At 53.8% G+C, this 17,288-nt stretch overlaps 1 protein-coding gene across 6 annotated transcripts in view; it reads right to left on the bottom strand.

Moving 5' to 3' along the window:
- Window positions 1-10,049: 10,049 nt before the first annotated feature.
- CMKLR1 (chemerin chemokine-like receptor 1) overlaps window positions 10,050-17,288 on the bottom strand; it is a 47,983-nt gene continuing 40,744 nt past the window's right edge. For 5 of the 6 annotated variants that reach the window (XM_070275347.1, XM_070275349.1, XM_005612510.4 and 2 more), the window contains 2 exons: window positions 13,402-13,477; window positions 10,050-12,760 (listed from right to left, as the gene is read on the bottom strand). In XM_070275347.1, the coding sequence (XP_070131448.1) occupies window positions 11,642-12,757 (1,116 nt within the window). In that variant the 5' untranslated portion in view covers window positions 12,758-12,760; window positions 13,402-13,477 and the 3' untranslated portion in view covers window positions 10,050-11,641. The remainder of the gene's footprint in view (window positions 12,761-13,401; window positions 13,478-17,288) is intronic. The other variant, XM_005612512.4, reaches the window with a different exon arrangement.

The following is a 17,288-nucleotide window of genomic DNA, read 5'->3' as shown; positions in this document are numbered from 1 at the left end:
AGCGTCCACGTCCATAAAATGTGCATAACCGTGCCAGCCTGCCAGGGTTTGGGGAGGAGTCAATGAAGTGATGTGCACCCTAAATGTCCGGCACATAGTAGGTACTCGTTATACGCCAACTTCTGATAACTGCACCCTTGTCAAAACCCACTTCCTTCCCCTCCCTATCTTTCAGAAGGGAAGGCTGAGACCCAGAAAGGGAATGTGACCTCCTCAAGGTCACACAGAGACTCTGGGACAGAGCTGAGGCTCAAACACAAGCTAGCATGTCATTCCAGACTCTGCACTGCATCTCCATTTTGCAGATGAAAAAACTGAGGCTCAGAGTGTTGAAGGCATTCAGTGGCCAGGGTCACCCTATTGGGTGCTGAGCACAGGAACTCCACAGCCACCGTGTCCCGGACTTGGGTCTTGGCATCGCCATTCTCTAGCTGCGTTGTTTGGGCACCTGCCTTGACCTCCCTGAGCTCCTGGTTCCTCCTCTTTAAAAGAAGGGCTCGTCACCCGTGTCCCACTGAGCATCTGGGGTGGAGAGAGGTCAAGCGGGTGAAAGCCCCGCATAAGCCAGAACAACTGCCTATAAACAGCACTCCACACACAACATTTGGGGAACGGCTTAAGCATCTGTTCTCATAGTCTCCAAAAACCCAGAATGGGTTTCTAATTCCTGGCAACCCTCAGACCCAGGAGACAGAGCTCAGGAAGGGAGAGCAGACGCCTCGAATCGCAGGCAATGCTAATCCTATTACAGCTACATTAGGAACCTCAGGGGAGGGCACGAAGCACGGAGCTTTTCCAGGGAGCTTTTCCAACCCCGTTGCTGGCCGCTCTCCAGGTTCTCAGGAATCTGGTGAGTGACTCCACGTAAATGAGCAGAAAAATCACGTGCGACTGTGTACAGGAGCTTGAGTACAGCAACGCCAAACCCTCCTGGGCTGCCATGAGGCGATGATCTTCGTGGCGCAATGATAGGCAGCTTGAAGTCAGATGAAGGTGGGTTCAACTCCCATCGCCTTATTATCCCCCCAGCCTAGTCATCCTGGGCGAGCGAGGGCACCTCTCTGAGCTTCCATTCCTCATCAGCGAAACGTAGAATAATTGCCAATAATTATCGGAGTTGTTAATTATCTTAATAGTGAATCACTATGACACTTTCATTCCAATTTTTAAGACTTAAAGCCTGTTGGGAGCAGCAGAAAGAGTCAAGAACTAATGGTAACAGGTGGCTTTCCTGGAAATTATGAGGGGGCTCTTGTTAGCGTTCTGAATACACGATCTTTGTTCAATTGGCCCCAAGTGTCCCTGTGCGTGGGAGGAGAGTGGCATTGGTTCTATAAGAAGAACGGTGTGCTATTCTGCTCTGACATGTGAAACGGGTCTGTGCCCCACTGAACTAAAGGTAGGCTATCGTCTTGAAGGAGGATTTTCTGACTTCTTTTATTCTCTTCCTTTAACGCGCAAAAGCCACGTCCGGAAGCCCAGCTCCTGGATTCTGCCAGAATGAGGAGCAGATCCCCTCCCTCCACAACTCTGAGGCTTACCTCCAGACGATAGGAGAATACAACACGGGGAGAGGAGAAGAAGAGCTGCTTCTTTCCGGAACCAGGACTGACAGAAGCAGAAGGGGAGAGGAATTCTGGAGCGTGGACCAGCTTTGCTCGGTCTTTCCTCTCACACATTTGCTCCAGGTGCACCAAGGACTGCGAAGGCTTTCTTGGCCACAGCCCCATCTCACTGGCTTTCTCGGGCACCCTCAGTTCTCATGTGGCGTGGATGCAGGTGAAAATCAGCAGGGCAGCCATGGGGCAGGACAGGGTGACCTCCGGACAAGCCCAGAGCAGGGCAGAGCAAGGACGCCCAGGGGCACATTCAGGGGAGCCGAGGGGAAGCTAGTCAGTCAAGCCCAGAGTGAGACCCTCTTTCCACAGTTTTCCACTTGCCCATTTGGGACCAGGGAGGATGGAGACATCCCTCTACACTCGGAAGGGCAGAGGACCATCAGGAGCTCCTGACTCCTCTGTGCTCCCTTGAGACCATCAGACCAAGCCCCGCCCTCCACATGCCCGAAACCACCCCAGGAGGAAAGCAGAGGAGGGCAGCCCCTCGGAGAGGATGAGTGGGTTCATCCAGGGCAGACTCGCCTCTGGGAGCCTGTAAAACTATCATTTGGACCAATGTTAAAACTGTTACATTCATTTGCTGGGACTGCTGTAGCAAAGTATCACGGGCGGGGGGCTGAAACCACAGAAAGTATCCTCTCACAGTCCTGGAGGCTGGAAGTCCAAGGTCAAGGTGTCTGCAGGGTTGGCTCCTCTGAGGCCTCTCTCCTTGGTTTGTAGAAGGCTATCCTGCCCCCGTCCCGTGTCTCTTCATGTCGTCTTCTATCTGTACGCGTCTGCATTCAATTGTCCCCATTTTTATGAGGACATTAGTCATGTTGGGTCAGGACCCACCCTCACGACCTGATTTTAACTTGATGACCTCTGTAAAGACTCTCTTTCCAAAGCAGGGCACATTCTGAGGTCCTGGGGGTTAGGACGTCAAAATATGAATTTGAGGGGGACACATGCCAACCCATAACATGGGTAAAGCTTAATTTTTTGTTGTTTGTTTTGTTTTCTGCCAGTGAGGGGTAGGGGAGGTGGGAGAGGTTGGGAGAGATGTCATAAGGAAGACCAGATCAGCTACAGACTAAGAAATTACATTTCCGTCACATACCTAGATTGTAGCAAGCATTCAATGTGCAACCCCAATACGTAATTTAGGCAGATTTGCACAGCCTCCTGAATCAATGGCCTGGATTAGGCGCAGCCCCCAGAGATCACAGAGCAAATGCAGTCATGTAGCTCCAGGAAAGAAAAGAATGGAATCAAATGTCACAACAGCAAGAGCTAGCAACTTTTTAAGCACATCATATTTTCCAAAGGCTGTGATAAGCTCTTTACATGGATCATTTTATCAAATCATCATGCAAATCTACAAAGCATTTCCATTCCACTTCCAATCTTACAGATGGGGAAACCGAGGCTCAGAGAAGGAAAGTTATTTGCCCAAATGCCTGATTCCAGAGCCTGTGTGTGTGCTCACTGCCCATCCCACCACCCCCTCCTGAGCTGGCTGACCTCCTCTGAAAGCCTGCAAAGAACTCTTCCCTCTGCCCCAAGGGAGGTGGGGGCAGGGACACAGAGCCTGGGCTGGTGGACAGAAAGCTCAGGTTGGTTAGATCTGCCGGCTTCCCAGGGCCTGAGTTTCGGGCTGCGGAAGTTCAGCTCTACTGTAGCTTCTCCAAGGAGAACTCAACAAGGTATTGAGGCCACGAAGCTTTACAGACATGGGTTCAAATCCCAACTCTTCTACGTACTAACACGTTGTATGATTCACGAAAGCAAGGATGGCGACTGCCAACGTATCCTCGGATCCTCGCGCAGTGCTGGCACCCAGTAGGTGTTCAATAAAAGTCAATGGATGGATGTCTGAGCGGCTCTGGGAAACCTACTTGACCCCTTTGAGCTTCGGCTTCTTCATCTCTAAAGTTAAGGTGGTTTTGCTCTGCAGGCTTCTCATGAGGATGAAATGGGATGATGGATGTGGAATTGCCTCTGGCTGCTTTCCGTCATGAGTCAGTCCTTCCCAGCAAAGCGCTGGGGCCTGGGCCGTGGCCTAGGCATCAGAAACCCCACCATCCACCAGGGGCTTCGAGGCTATTAGCAGCCACCAGCCGAGACTAAGGGCTCCTACCTCCCTGTGTGTGTCTCTGCTCCACGGCACCAACATCCAGGAGCCAAGCAGAAACTCATTCCCTCATCCAGATGTTTGTTCTATGGGTGCCAAACATCTGCATGGTGGAAACCAGGTAAAAGATAATTCCGGGGTCCACCTCTCAGAGCTGGGCATCTGGGCTCCAGGAACACTTGGGCGTCAGAGGACAGGTATCTGGCTGTGTTTTCTGCCGTAGCATCATCCAGTGCCCAATGCAGACCTGGCGCCTGGTTGATTGCTCCATCTACGATTTCTAAGCAGAAGGATAAACACAGGAAGTTTGCAGTCGTGGCTGTACCAGCCAAATCCTTAATAGAGTCCTGGTCAGGAAAAGAGCCACAAAACAATGGGAGGAGGGGGAGGCGGGGGAGGGAGGCATCTGGTTCCTTTATGTTCAGGCTGCAGTGAATCAGACAAAGGGGAAAGGAAAAGGCCAGGGGAGGCAGAAGCGTTTCATGGAAACCTGCCTCGTTTGTGGCTGCTCCTCAGGGTGTAAGGGAAAGAACCCCACTTCTCCACTTCTGGACTAAGCGGCCTGAGGCCTCAGTTTCCACGTCTGTGAAATAGGGCATATCCCATGCCCACCCCCCACCCAGATCTCATCAAGATAGGGAAAAAAATGTGAAAATACTCTGGGAGTGGTGTATTGTAACAATAATCATGAAACTCGACAATGACGATGATGATAAAAATAACGTCAGCTTATGGTTACTTCTTCATTTGTTCAACAAAAAGTTGAGTGCACTTTTTCTGGGCTAAGCAGTGCTGCGGGTGCTGGGGATACACAAGTGAGCAAGACAGACACAGTCCCTGCCCTGATGGAGCCCACTGCCTAGTCGGGGGACAGACTTAGAGCAGCCACACACGAATAAAGAAGTTATGAGACAGCAGGACGTACTATCATGACAATAAAACGGGGATCTGGTAGACAGTGACTGGGGCTGGGGCTCCTTTCAGTGGGGGGAGGGGTCGAGAAGGGTCTCTGAAGAGGTGACATTTGAGCTGAGACCTCACAGCTCAGTGGAGGAACCGGTCAGTGGTCCCGGAAAAGAAGGAACAGCACATGCGAAGGCCTGAGGCGGAACAATCTTGGATGTACGGTGCTGTCTATCTGGTTTGCTTTACCTTGTTTTTGAGAGGCAGGAAGGCTCCTCTGGCTGGAGAGCAGCACGAGATGAGGAGGAAACAATGCCGAGCCTACAGGGCTTTGTAAGACACAGGAAGGGGACCGGATCACTCCACGCTGGGACGGAAGCTCGCTCTGGCTGCTTCGTGGAGAGCGGGTTGTGGCGGGCAAGGCTGGAAGTGGGGAGACCAGCGAGGAGGCTGAGGTACATCCAGATGAAAGATGTGCACCTGCTAAACGCTTACGTGTGGCATCTCATTCAATCCTCACAGCAGCCCTGTGAGCGGCAAGTTCTTATGCTACCCATTTTACAGATGAGAAACTGAGGCTTTAGAGATGTTGAGTAGCTTGCCCGAGGTCATAGAGCTTTAACCGTAGCCCTAACCCCAGCTGATGTAAATAGGGGGCCTGGGACTCAGGCCCAAGGAGTCTGACTCCTGAGCCCAGGTGATCCTATGTCTTAACCATCAAAGGCCCTTTGAGTCAGGGGCACTGCCGGGATGACCCCTGGGAGGGCTCAGTCTGTCCTCAGATGCTGCCTCTCTGGATGGATCCTGCCGGGACCACCTCCCTCTGAGTTTCTCTTTTGAATCAGACAGAAGCCCCCAGACCTGGTTCTGTCCAGAGTGCCAAAGGAAGCGGGAAGTCATTCCTGAAGACACCATTAGTTATTTTATTTTTAAAAATACTTTTATTGAGGCATAACTTACTGTAGTAAAGTGCAGGAATCTTATATGCGCAAATAAATGGGTTTTTACGCATAAAGTCAGCCATGTAACCACCACCTACATCAAGACAGAGAGCACCCCTTCCTCATAACCAGGACAATTTGGAAGGATAAAGTTTACGCCCCAAATACAGCACACCTCTGCCCTATAGCAGGTTTTTCCAAAATCTCCTGCCTCCCCTTCAGCCCGGATTCTGCTGGAAACTCACCAGTGACTCCCAGCTCCCGGGCAGGGGTCCTTCAGGACAGACCAGTAGCAAAGCCCTTGTCAACAAACTGAAAAGTGATGAGGACAGCTGCATGAATGCCCAGGTCTCTAGCATGACGGTGCTTTAAAAGTGACTCAGATGAGTGTTTTCTCACACAGCTCACTGCAGTCTGTGAGGTGGGAGATCCCAACCCTATTTGCAAAGAAGCCTCAGTTTCCCCATCTGTAAAATGGGGGGATAGGAGGGACGAACGTCATGAAGGAGAGTCTCTTCCACACTCAACAATCCTCAGATTCCTGGGGCCGGGAGGAAGTGACAAGCCCATCCAGACACCATTTCCTCCCTCCGAAGGAAAAAGCAATACTCTCAGATCCCCCTACTCCCACCTCCTCGAAATCTGACACTAGAGAGAGAGCACAGGCTTGCTCTTGGCTCCCCAGGAACGAGCCTCATCAAGGATGCGTTATATTTACAAGTTGCTTTAGAGTCAGAGAGACCGGGGTTTAAATCCTGGCTCTGTTATTGACTAGCTGTGTGACGTTGGGCAAGTTGCTTCACCTCTCTGAACCTCAATTTCCTCATCTGGACGTGGAGATACTAACTCCCCTACCACAAAGGCTGTTGTAAGGACTCAATGAGATAGTAAAGTGCTTGGAGGGTGCCCAAACCTTGGACATGCTCAGTTAAGATTACCTACTATTATTGTTGTTGCTGTTGTTGAAGCTCTGAGCACACAGGGAAGTGTTTCATGGACCCGTGCTTCTCCCTGCCTTCACCAGCTGTCTCCTGGCCTCCACCTGCCCTTGGAAAAGGCCTCTGGAGCAGTGGCTAGCTGACATGCCCAGGGGGATACGGGGGGCAGAGACTTCTGGAAGATCCTCCAGGACAGAACTCGGGTGACCTCCAAAGTTGAACCCCAAGTGCAAGCACTTGGAGTCTCGTGTGCATAAATTCCCCACAGCCCCCACCCGCAACGGCAGCATCACTGGGCCTCCTCTCCTCTTAGGTTAATATATGCATTATTAATGGGGCTTTATTATGTGCTCAGAGGGCTCCCCCGAGAAATGTAATTGTGCATGGCAAGGCAAATTTGAATAATATTTACAATTAATTTCCGTCCATAAAGCAACGCGCCGAGGCCTCTGTGCAGTCGCAATGGGCCCTGGGCTGGTTTCCCACTAACTGCTCCCCTGAGAGAGCTTGGGCAGCCTTTAAACATCCCCCAAAAAGTCCACTTCTCTCAAGCTCTGCCTTCGCTCTGCCAGCCCAGGCTCCCATCTGGAGGCTGCAGCAGCCTCCCAGCATCCCCCTCGGCCCCCTCGGCCTCTCCTCTCCAGAGCAGCCCCAGGCCTGTTTCAACATATAGGTCTGAGCACATCGCTCCCTCGAATGCATGTGGCTTCCCCTTCATCTCAGGCGAAGGCCCTCCCATGGTCTGGCCCGGCCTCCTCTCCACCCTCTTGGTCCCTGCTCATTCCCCTCACTCTGCAGCAGCCCCGGTGCCCTCTCTGACCCTTGCAATCACTCTGCTCCCTCCTACACCAACACTGCTGCCCATGCTGTTCTCTCCACCTGGAGCACCCTCTCCCGCACGTCCCCATCCCCACCGAATCCAGGCCTACCCATCTTTCGTATCTCAAGTGTCTCCCACCTGAGGCAGGTTCCTTGGCCTCTGGACAGGCTCAGATCTCTCTGTGATGTGTGTGCAGCACTTCCTGCAGTTGTTATCCCGTTGGGGGGTGTTTTTTAAAATTATTGGCTGTCTCTCCTACTAGCCAATGGATGAACTCATGAGGACAGAGACTGAATATTCTGGTCACCCCTGCATTCCCAGTGCCTTCCACGGGGCCTGGCAAAGAGTAGGTATTAAATAAATGTTTAAGGAATGCATGAATAAGTAGATATAGAGATGGTTATGTAAATGGATGACGGGTGGATAGACGGGTAGCTGCATGGATGTGTGAATAGATAAGTGGATGGATGGGTGGGTGGGTGGATGGATGTTGGGGTGAATGGGTGGGTGGATGGGTAGAAGGATGTTGGTGTAAATGCATGGATGGATGCTTGGATAGATGGGCGGGTGTTAGGGTGAATAAGTGGTGGGGAAAGGATGGAGGGATGAACGTGTGGATGGGAACAATTCTCCTCGGGTGGCTGATGTGGTGTCCAAGAGCATGGACTTTGGAGTAAGGAGCCCTGGGTTGCAGTCTCCCATCTCTCATGACTTGCTGTGTTATCTGGGGTAAGTCACTACCTGTCTCCTATCCTTGGCCGCTAGGAAAATGAAATAAGTGGAGGAAAATTTTTCAAAATATAGATTCCTGGAAGTCCAAGATTGGGGGACTGGTAGGTTGAGAATCTCAGGGTTTCTCCTGCTGTCTCACAACATGGCTGTGTGACTTTGGACAGGTCCCTTCCCCGCTCTGAGCCTCTGCTGCTGTTCCGTGAGGTGGATGTTTCAGGAGAGTTTGTGGCAGGAACCCCAGCACTGAGCCCCACACTAGCTTCAGTCTCTTTTATTTAAGAGACAGTTTGTCCTCAAAGGGAGGAAGCAGTCAAGTCCCCTACTAAATCATTTCACAGTAGGACAAGTGTCTTCCTGGCTCCTTCTGGTCCTGGATATCACTGCCAGCAACAATTTTCCAAACCCAGGGTTTGGCAACCACAAGCCCGGGGCACCCTGGCTCCTGCCAGAGCATGTTAGGGCTGGACGGGAGAAGCAGGCCAGTGGCGGGAGCCAGGGAACCACTGGCCACTTCCGTCCAAGCCACCACCACCTCCTGGAGCAGATTTCTCCAAGGGCAGCCCTGGAAACCTCAGTTCCCCGAGATGTAAGAGGGGAAAGGCCTGGGCGAGTCTGAAGGGCCCTCGTGGCTCCCACTGTCAGCCTCCAGCTTCTCCCACCCATCCTGGCCCCTAAGCCTTCCAGAGCGGAGTCTGGGGTCAGGCTTAAGCCAAACTCCTCCCTCGGCCGGTGCCCGGGTAGCTCCCCTTCTGAGTCCCTCTCCCCCTCCTCTTCCTCCTCCTTCTCTTCCTCTCCCTCCGCCTCCCCTCTTCCTCTCTCTCCCTTCTCTCAAGGGCTGAAGTAGCTGGGAGCTCAGGCAGCAGGGTCTCCTCTTCCTGTCCCTTTGCCCGCCTCCCCTTGCACCCTTGGCCCACCGGCCCCACCCAGGGGCAGCACTAAGACCCCACGGGCTGGCCGGGTCCTGGCCCCACAGGGAGGGCTGGCGGTCACAAAGCGTGTCGGCTGCCATAGAGCAACGCAGGGGAACACGTGGGGACTCGGTCCATGTGGCCTGTGGAGACCCTCATGAGAGGCCGTGTGGACAGGATGGCAGGGGAGGTCACAGCTGCGACTGATGCTACAGTCAGAACAGGAAGACGGGGGCGGGCAGCCAGAGAGGGAGCCTGACCCTGAGGAGGGAGACAGCCGGTTCAAATCTTGCTCCTGTTCATCAGCTTTTCCGATGACAAAATGATTCCTGGCTCCCCCAGCCTGGCCCGGCCTGCACACCGCCCGGAAGGAGGGAGGAACTGAGTCCAAGGAAACAGCACCCTCCCGGGGGTCAAGGGGCCCAGGGAATGAGGACTGTTGACTGTCTGGGACCTGGAAAAGCCCTCTTGTGCCTTCGTTGTTTCCCCTGTGAAGTTGGGAGGAGGATGACGGGGGGCCCTGGGCGAGATTTACAGCCCCCCTTTTGCTCGCAAACTGTCCGAGTTCAGATTTCTTAAAGCAACTGGAGGCCCCCACTTGGGGCCAACTCAGAGCTGCCTCGCCACCAGCACAACGACCCCAAGAAGGAAGGAACAGTTTGTTTCTTAATGAGGTGTGATTCCAAACAGCCCGTGGCCTCGGGACCCTGCCTGGCGCTGTGTAGACATGACATCTGTTCACTGAGTCTTGTTGGAGAGCTGGCTTCACAGCGAAGGGACTGGAAGAGAACAGAATGTGTACACTTGGTGGCCAAAGAGCCGGGGGCCCACAGTGGGGTGCTTCCCGCCAGGCCTCTCTCCCCACTGCCTTCCCTGGCAATCTCAGAGGGTACAGCAGATGGGAGCCGTGGCGGGTGCATGGGGATGGGTGTCAAGGGAGCAGGAGGCCAAGTGCACTTTCTTTGCTACATTGGGACATTTTTGAAAACTATTTACAAAACTGACTTAAAGGCCGTTAAGATGTTGACGTTAATCTGCTGAGGAATCAATATTTATGGTCAAAACCCCAAGCCTCTTGAAAAACCCCAAGTCCGCAGCTTTATTTGAGCCAGACAGGCCTAGCTTCAAATCCAGGCTCTTGCAGAGACCAGCTGGGCACCCTCAGGCAAGTTACTTAATCTCTCTGAGCCCCAGATACCTCCCATGTAAAAAGGAAGTCATAATTGTACCTAACTCAGGGTTGCAGTGAGGAATAAATGAGATAACACATGTAACGTGCTTAATATAGGAAGTTCTAAATAATGTAGGCTATCGTTACAGCCCGGAACATTCTCAATAGATACAGTCTCCATAAAAGAAGAGAGTTTCTGGGGCCAGACAGAGATGGGTTCAGATCTTAAGTCTGCCTCTGGCTAGCTGTGTGACGTTGGGCAAGTTACTTCCCTCCTCTGAGCCTCAGCTTCGTTGTTGGTAAAGGGGACAATGACGCTCTGTAGCACAAGAAGGTGTCTGTCCTGGATGAGAAAAGGGACATGGGTGCACATGGGGTGGGGGGGCTCTGTGCCTGTGGCACCCCGCAGCCAGCATCTCAGGAGCACAGTTCAAGGGGTCAGGCTCCAGATTCTGCTTCAAGTTCAGTGACTGAGCACTCAGACATTCTCCAGCCCTTGAGGTGCTCCCAGGTGGCTCCCTGAAGCTGATTTGGGGCTCATCTTCAGCAAGGCTGGAGTGTTTTATTCTGAGCACTTCAGCCAGAGCCAGTGGAATGGGGAGGAGGGGGGAGTCCCTGTGATGGAGCGGGGGCTGCTCGTGAAGGTGCCCGCCATGACCCAGCCCCCAAGTAACAAATGCAAAGTGAGAGCAGGGCCTGGGGCAAGGGGCTGGGCCCCCTTTACCCCCCCAAGCAGCTCCGGCCGAAGCACCGTGCTCCGGGTGCGCTGCTTCACACTGCACCCTCGAATGTTCTTTCCTTCTCTTTCTCCATTCCTTCCTTTAGACCCCAAGTCCTCATGCAGCCCGGCTTGTCTCGTCCTCACAAAGAGCCCACACGGCCCCTTAGGATGTGTTCTCTGCCTTCCGAGCTCCTCTGAAAGCTAAACCCGTGGTCCTCGGAGGTCACGGGCTCACAGGTCACCTTCCTGTCCCAGGTAACCTGTGCAGTCCACACGCCCTAACCCAGAGGAGTGGCTTGGGTGGCAGGATACCTGACTATTGAGATAGGTACAGAGGGAGAGGTGCGATCTACATCACACTGGGTTTGCTCTGACCTCCTCGGCTCCACCATGAGTGGACCTTGGAGAGTGTCTGTGTCATTCCTGGAAAGCACACGGTAGAGAGCTTAATCCTGCTATCTTTGCCAATCCCAGTTCATGGCAGTGCTTCTGGGAATGCTCCCTTTTTTACTTTGCATCAGTCAAAGCTGGTCTCCCAAGAAGCATGGGATGCTCAGCCGAGGCTGAGCCACGTGGCACGCTCTGTCCACCAAGCCACTGGAAGAAGGGGATTCCAAGCGCTGCAGTCCCAGCTCAAAACACCATTCGCCCCCAAGCAAAATACAGTGGACACTGCTAGGTGCTGAAGAGGGTCCTTCGTGGTCCTGAGAAGGCATAGCTTTGGGCCGGGGCCTCCAAGGATGGGAGCGTCCATTGGAGGTTTCCCAAGTGAGGCTCAAAGCATGTTGGTCTCCCTCTCATTCACGGAGGACCTCTCGTTTATCGAGGACATCTTGGTAAAGCTCCTGTGACTGTGAAAGGAGGAGTGACCTGTGTCCTCGCTCAGAGCATTGACCAGGCGGGAGAAGACAGCCACCTTGAACTTCTTGAAGTCCTGACCCATGAAGACATACAGAATGGGGTTCATGCAGCTGTTGGCTATGGCGATGGCAGTGGCCAGGGGCAACCCCAGGCTGAAGACGGAGCCAGGCACGGCGGCGTGGTGGAGCTCCAGGAGGTAGAGCGTGTGGTAAGGGCACCAGCAGAGGAAGAACGTGATGATGATAGTCACGACGATCTTGAAGGGCTTCTTGGTCTTGGCCAGGCGGTTGCGCCGCAGCTTGCAGACGATGGTGAAGTAGCAGGCTGTGATGATGAGGACCGGGACCAGAAAGCCGCAGAGGAAGCGAGTGATGGTCACCACCATGTGCCGGTTGAACCCCACAGGGTTCAGTGGGTGGTGAGTGGGCAACCGGGAAGAGCTGGCCGCTGACAGGCTGAAGTTGTTGAAGCAGGATATTTTCCCGTGCTGGTGGGCTGTGTCCCGGAAGACGAGGGACGGGGAACTCAAGAAGAAAGCCAGGATCCAGATCACCACGCAGGCCGTGTACGCCAGCCGGATGCTGCGGTGGTTCTGGGACCAGACGGGGAGGAGCACAGAGATGCAGCGGTCGAAGCTGATGATGGTGAGCAGGAAGACGCTGGTGTACATGTTGTGGATGAGCAGGAAGTTGCTGATCTTGCACATGGCCGTCCCAAAAACCCAGTGGTAGTCCATGGCGGCGTAGATGATGTGGATCGGGAGGAAGACGTTGAACAAGAAATCCGCCACGGCCAGGTTGAGGAACCAGACGGTGTTCACAGTCTTCTTCATCTTGAAGGTGGCAATGACGATCACCAAGCCGTTGCCCAGGATGCCGAGGAAACAGACGATGCTGTAGACCACCACCAGAAAGATCCTGGCCACCCTGCCTTCCAGCGGAGAGAACTCCTCCAAAACCACGATGGGCTCCAAATCATCGAGGTAGTCGTCACCGTAGGTGAGGGAGAGGTTGTAATCCTCGTTCTCCATCCTCTGTGAGGGGAGACAGGGGTCGTTAGGGGACCCTTGATAGGAACTGTCTCTCAGAGTTTGCCCAACACCAGAAAGACCAACAACATCCTCCCTGGCTCTGAGCAAAGCCCGTTTGGTGGCTTACCCACTTCCTGTTTTGCCATTTCATTTATATAGCAAACCCCTCTCCAGCACCTCGTGTACACCAGGTACTATTCTAAAGGCTTGACACATAGGAACTCTTCCTGGCAATAACTCACTGGGGTAGCTAGGTTATGAACCCCATTTTTCAGATGAAGAAACTGAGGCACAGAGAGCTTACGTCACTTGCCCAAGGTCATAGAGCTGAGAAGTCAAACCCCAGCTGCAGAGTCTCTCCTCTTCATAACCATCTTTTGCTCCCTGTCTAGGACCCTCCCCTTCTCATAATAGGCTAGTGGGGGAGATGAGCATTCATTAAAGAATTCCTAAAATCATGGAAAAATCGCAATGATGCTCAGTGCAACGAAGGAGCGATGCATGGTGCTGTGGACTCAGTTCCAACTATGTTTCTAAAACCCAGGGGACAGCTGTGATGACATTCTCCAGTGCCCCCACCCTTGTCAGTGGTCCCCCACTGGTGGCCCCTGTAGACATGAGTTCAGACCACAAGAGTCCCTCACCACAGGCTGTTACGGCATCCAAGGCTCTCGAACGTGAGTCCCTCGCCAATCAGCCCCCGTGCACAGCTGGAAACACCTGCAGGGGAGAACCAGGAGGCAGCAGTTAGAGCCAGGTCTAGGAGGCAGAGGCTTGGGTGGACTCACAGCCAGAGACAGGATCTACGGTCCTTACTCCAGCTTTGCCGGGGAGGAGGCAGAGGCTGGGAGAGGCTGAGGGACGTGCCCAAGGCTCCTCAGCTGGGAAGCGGTGGGAGCCCCTTGAACCCAGAGCAACCGCTGGACCCTTCATCCCAACCCCCACCTCCCCCCCAGCACAGCCAGAGATGAGAACCCGTCAGGGGTGGGTGCAGGAGACAGTGTGGATGCTCAAGGAAACCCACTGCCAGGGCAGGACCCAGAGAACGTCACTCCAGGCACATGTTGTTACTCTTGCTTTGGAGCCGTGGGAACTGAGGCCCAGAGAGAAAAGCGTCATCCTCGCTGGGCGCTCTCTGGGCCCCGTGGATACCACGAAGTGGACCAGGCCCTGCTGTCACAGGAGAGACAGACATGAGTACATTCACTGAGCACCCACTGTGCGCCAGACCGCTCCACAGGTACTTCATACAACCCCCATAATAACTTTGTTGGTTATTTTTCCAATTTACAGAAGAACAAACCGAGACTCTGAGGAGTTTGAGAGCTTGGAAGGTCTTGGACGCAGTGGTCACCTGCATGGTTCAAACCCAACCTTAGCCACCTCCCAGCTGTGTGGCTTTGAAAGTGCAACTGGTCCTCTCTGAACCTCAGTCTCCTCGTCAGTAAAATGGGAATGCATGCTCCCTCCCAGAGCGGACGTAGAAACTACAGGCATCGGGGACATGGAGCACGTGGCTCCGTACTACCACACAGCAAACCCTCAACAAATATTAGTGATGGCACGATGGCCCGGGGGTGCAGAATTGCAACTCGAACCCAGGGTTCTGACACCCCAGAGCCCACTCACTCTCCACCAGCCCAGCTCTCCCATCCTCACCAGGTATTTCGGCCCCGCGAGACTGCCAATCAATGCGTCATTATAAAAACCTCCCACCTCCCTCCATAGAAACGCATTACTGGTCCTTGAGGGGCTTGAGGTTATATTTTACTGCATAAAAATCATCTTTGGCTTTTATTAAATAAAAGCCACTTCAAAAATTCCATTGAGGACTCTGGGCCCAAGGGACTCAGAATTTAAGCTTGGGCGTCGTCTCATTCTGCAGGCTGGGAGGTGTTCCGGAGGTGCCCAATGAGGGGTCCCTGAGGGCTGCCTTTAGCACTGGGATGCAGAGAGAAGGTGGGGACCCTGCAGCCACCCCCACCACCGGGATGCGGGGAAGTGGGACTGGTGATCGGGATAATGGGCGTGTGCCAGCGACTGTGCTGAGCATTTCACACGGATGGTCTCACTTCAACCCCACGAGAGGCCACAGTGAGGCTGAGGGAGCTGAAAACCCTTGCCTGAGGCTCCAAGGCAGGAGGTGGGAGAGCGGGGATCTGAACCAGGCCGGCAGCACTCCACACTGCTCCGGAAATCATGAGCTCATGACCGCCGCCTAGTGCATCCTTGAGGAAGAAACGACCATGTCCACCTGCCCTGTGCTGGGCTGGGCAGGCCCCAGGGACAAGGAAATGGCTTCTCTAGGGTCCCATCCCACAGAGGCTTACCATCAGTCAGGAGGCACAAGACAGAGGTAGGGAGGCCAGGCCAGGACGCCCCCAGGAGCCCCAAGGAGGGGAGTTCCCCAGCCTGGGCATCAGAGGCTTCCCGGGGCAGACGTGCTCTGAGCTGAGTATTAAAGGACAGCTAGGAGTTAAGAAGATGGAGGGAAGGAAGGCATGCCAAGCCATCTCCCTACTCCCCAGCCTGCCCCTTCAAGGGCAGCAGGAGTGTGTGTCAACCCCAGGAGGACAGCAGGGTCTCAGGACCCAACACTCTGCATGTGGTGTCTGCAGAGACGCGACAGACACAGATGACATCATGTCTGGCTCTCCTGCTGGGCTGGGAGCAGCTCGGAGTCAAAGGCCATGGCCTTTCAACTTTGAGCGGGTCCAGGCTGGGCCAGCATAGGGTGGCACTGACATCCTCTGGGCATGTCTGTCTGTCCACCCTTCCCCCGTCACCCCACCAGGAATTGAGCGAATCATTGTTGGTGTGTTCCCCTCACTCTACCCCCTGGGACCTCCCTGGAGGGGGCCCCATCACAGGTTTGCCCTCAGCCTCCGCTCTGTCCTGACACACATCTCTCCTGTCCTGAGCCCCTCTCCGTCCCCAGTCCAGCAGAGGAGTCACGGGCATACTCGGGCCCAGCCAGGCTGCCAGCATCCAAATCCTGGGTCTGCATGAACTCCCTGTGACCTTGGACAAGTCAGTTATCCTCTCTGCCCTTCAGCTGTTTTATCCGTAAAATGGGCGTGATCATAAGTTTCAAACTCATGGAAGGGCAGTGAGGATTAAGTGTCACACGTACTTCGAATGGGACCTGATACAGGGTAAGCGTTATGCCATTATTGTTATTATTCCTGTTGCTGCTGTTATTACTATTATTTCTCAGGCTTCCTTCCTACAATGGCCTTTGCCTGGGAAGTTAGGAGGGACCAAGAAGGCCAGAGGACCAGTGCATCCTGCCCACTTGTCTCCCCAGTTCAAGTGGGTTCAAGTGCAGGTCAAGGGCGACACAGGCAAGAATTTTGCTTCTTTAACTCCCAGTTTCCTCATCTCTCTACTGGGGGTAAAACCCCTCCCTCAGAATGCGTATACACATAGCTAACGTTTATTTGAGCACTCAGCCTATGCCAAACGCTGGGATTTCCTTAAACACTTTATATTGGTTTTAGTTCTTTATAATAAATAACAATTGATTGGTGCCCACACCCTACACTGAGTGCTTTAATTGTATTGGCTCACACCTCCCCACCCCACCACCCCCCAGGAGTGGTACTGCTGTTACTCCCACCATAAAGATGAGGACGTGAGGCTAACGTCACCCAGTCAGCTAATGGCCAACGCGCATCCAGGCTGCTCTAACTCCGAGCCCTGCTCTCAACCACCTTGCCTTCCAGAAAGTGGAGCACATCTTTCCACGTCTGTTCACATCCTTCCTGACGCCCCAGGGTCCCCAGCTCCACCCTCCAGGGACACCTCCTCATTGATCTTCTTTTCCTAGCCTCTCAAGGAATCCACCTTCCTGTTTGAGGACAACCTGGCTGAGGTCTGGGGAACATATGGGGATCACTTGCCAAAAATGACATCATCCAGCACAGCCCAGACGGGCAGGCGAGCCTGTGGCCAGCTTTTCCCCCTTTTCCCCCCTCAGCTCCCCAGAGAGCCCAGGGAGCAGCTGAGCTGTCCTGGCTTGGCTCCCAGATTCTTCCTGTGACCCTGAACTCACACCCATTTAGCACTGGGGCCTAGAGCTGGTCTGCTCTGAGGTTCCTGGAACAGACTCCCCAGGCTGGTCTCCCCAGTCCTTCCCTTGGGAGAGTTCCCATAGGTCTCCGGGGGGGGGGGGCGCTGGGGAGGAGCTGGTGGGGGTGAAGAAGACCTGCTGTATCCTGTGAGCAAGCTGCTTCCCGTCTCTGGGCCTCGGTTGTGCAATCTGCAAAATGGGAATGATAATATTGGTTGCCCTGCCTCGTTCTCAGGGCTGCCAGGAGGATGTGCCAAGGCAGTAAAGATGCTTTTGGAGACAGGAGTAGAAGGAAGATGGCCTCTACATCCCTCTCAGCTCCAAGATGTTCTACATGTGCCTGTCACAGGTCCTCCTCCCAGCTTGTCCCAGTCTTGGTGAGGATGACACGGAAAGACTCAGAAGACCCATATCAGAGTCAAGGCCTTGAGAATCTGAGAGCTTCATGGGAGAGACAAA

The sequence above is a fragment of the Equus caballus genome, chromosome 8 (assembly GCF_041296265.1).
Source record: "Equus caballus isolate H_3958 breed thoroughbred chromosome 8, TB-T2T, whole genome shotgun sequence".
Lineage (NCBI taxonomy): Eukaryota > Metazoa > Chordata > Mammalia > Perissodactyla > Equidae > Equus > Equus caballus.
This window is presented reverse-complemented; position numbering and strand designations above follow the sequence as displayed.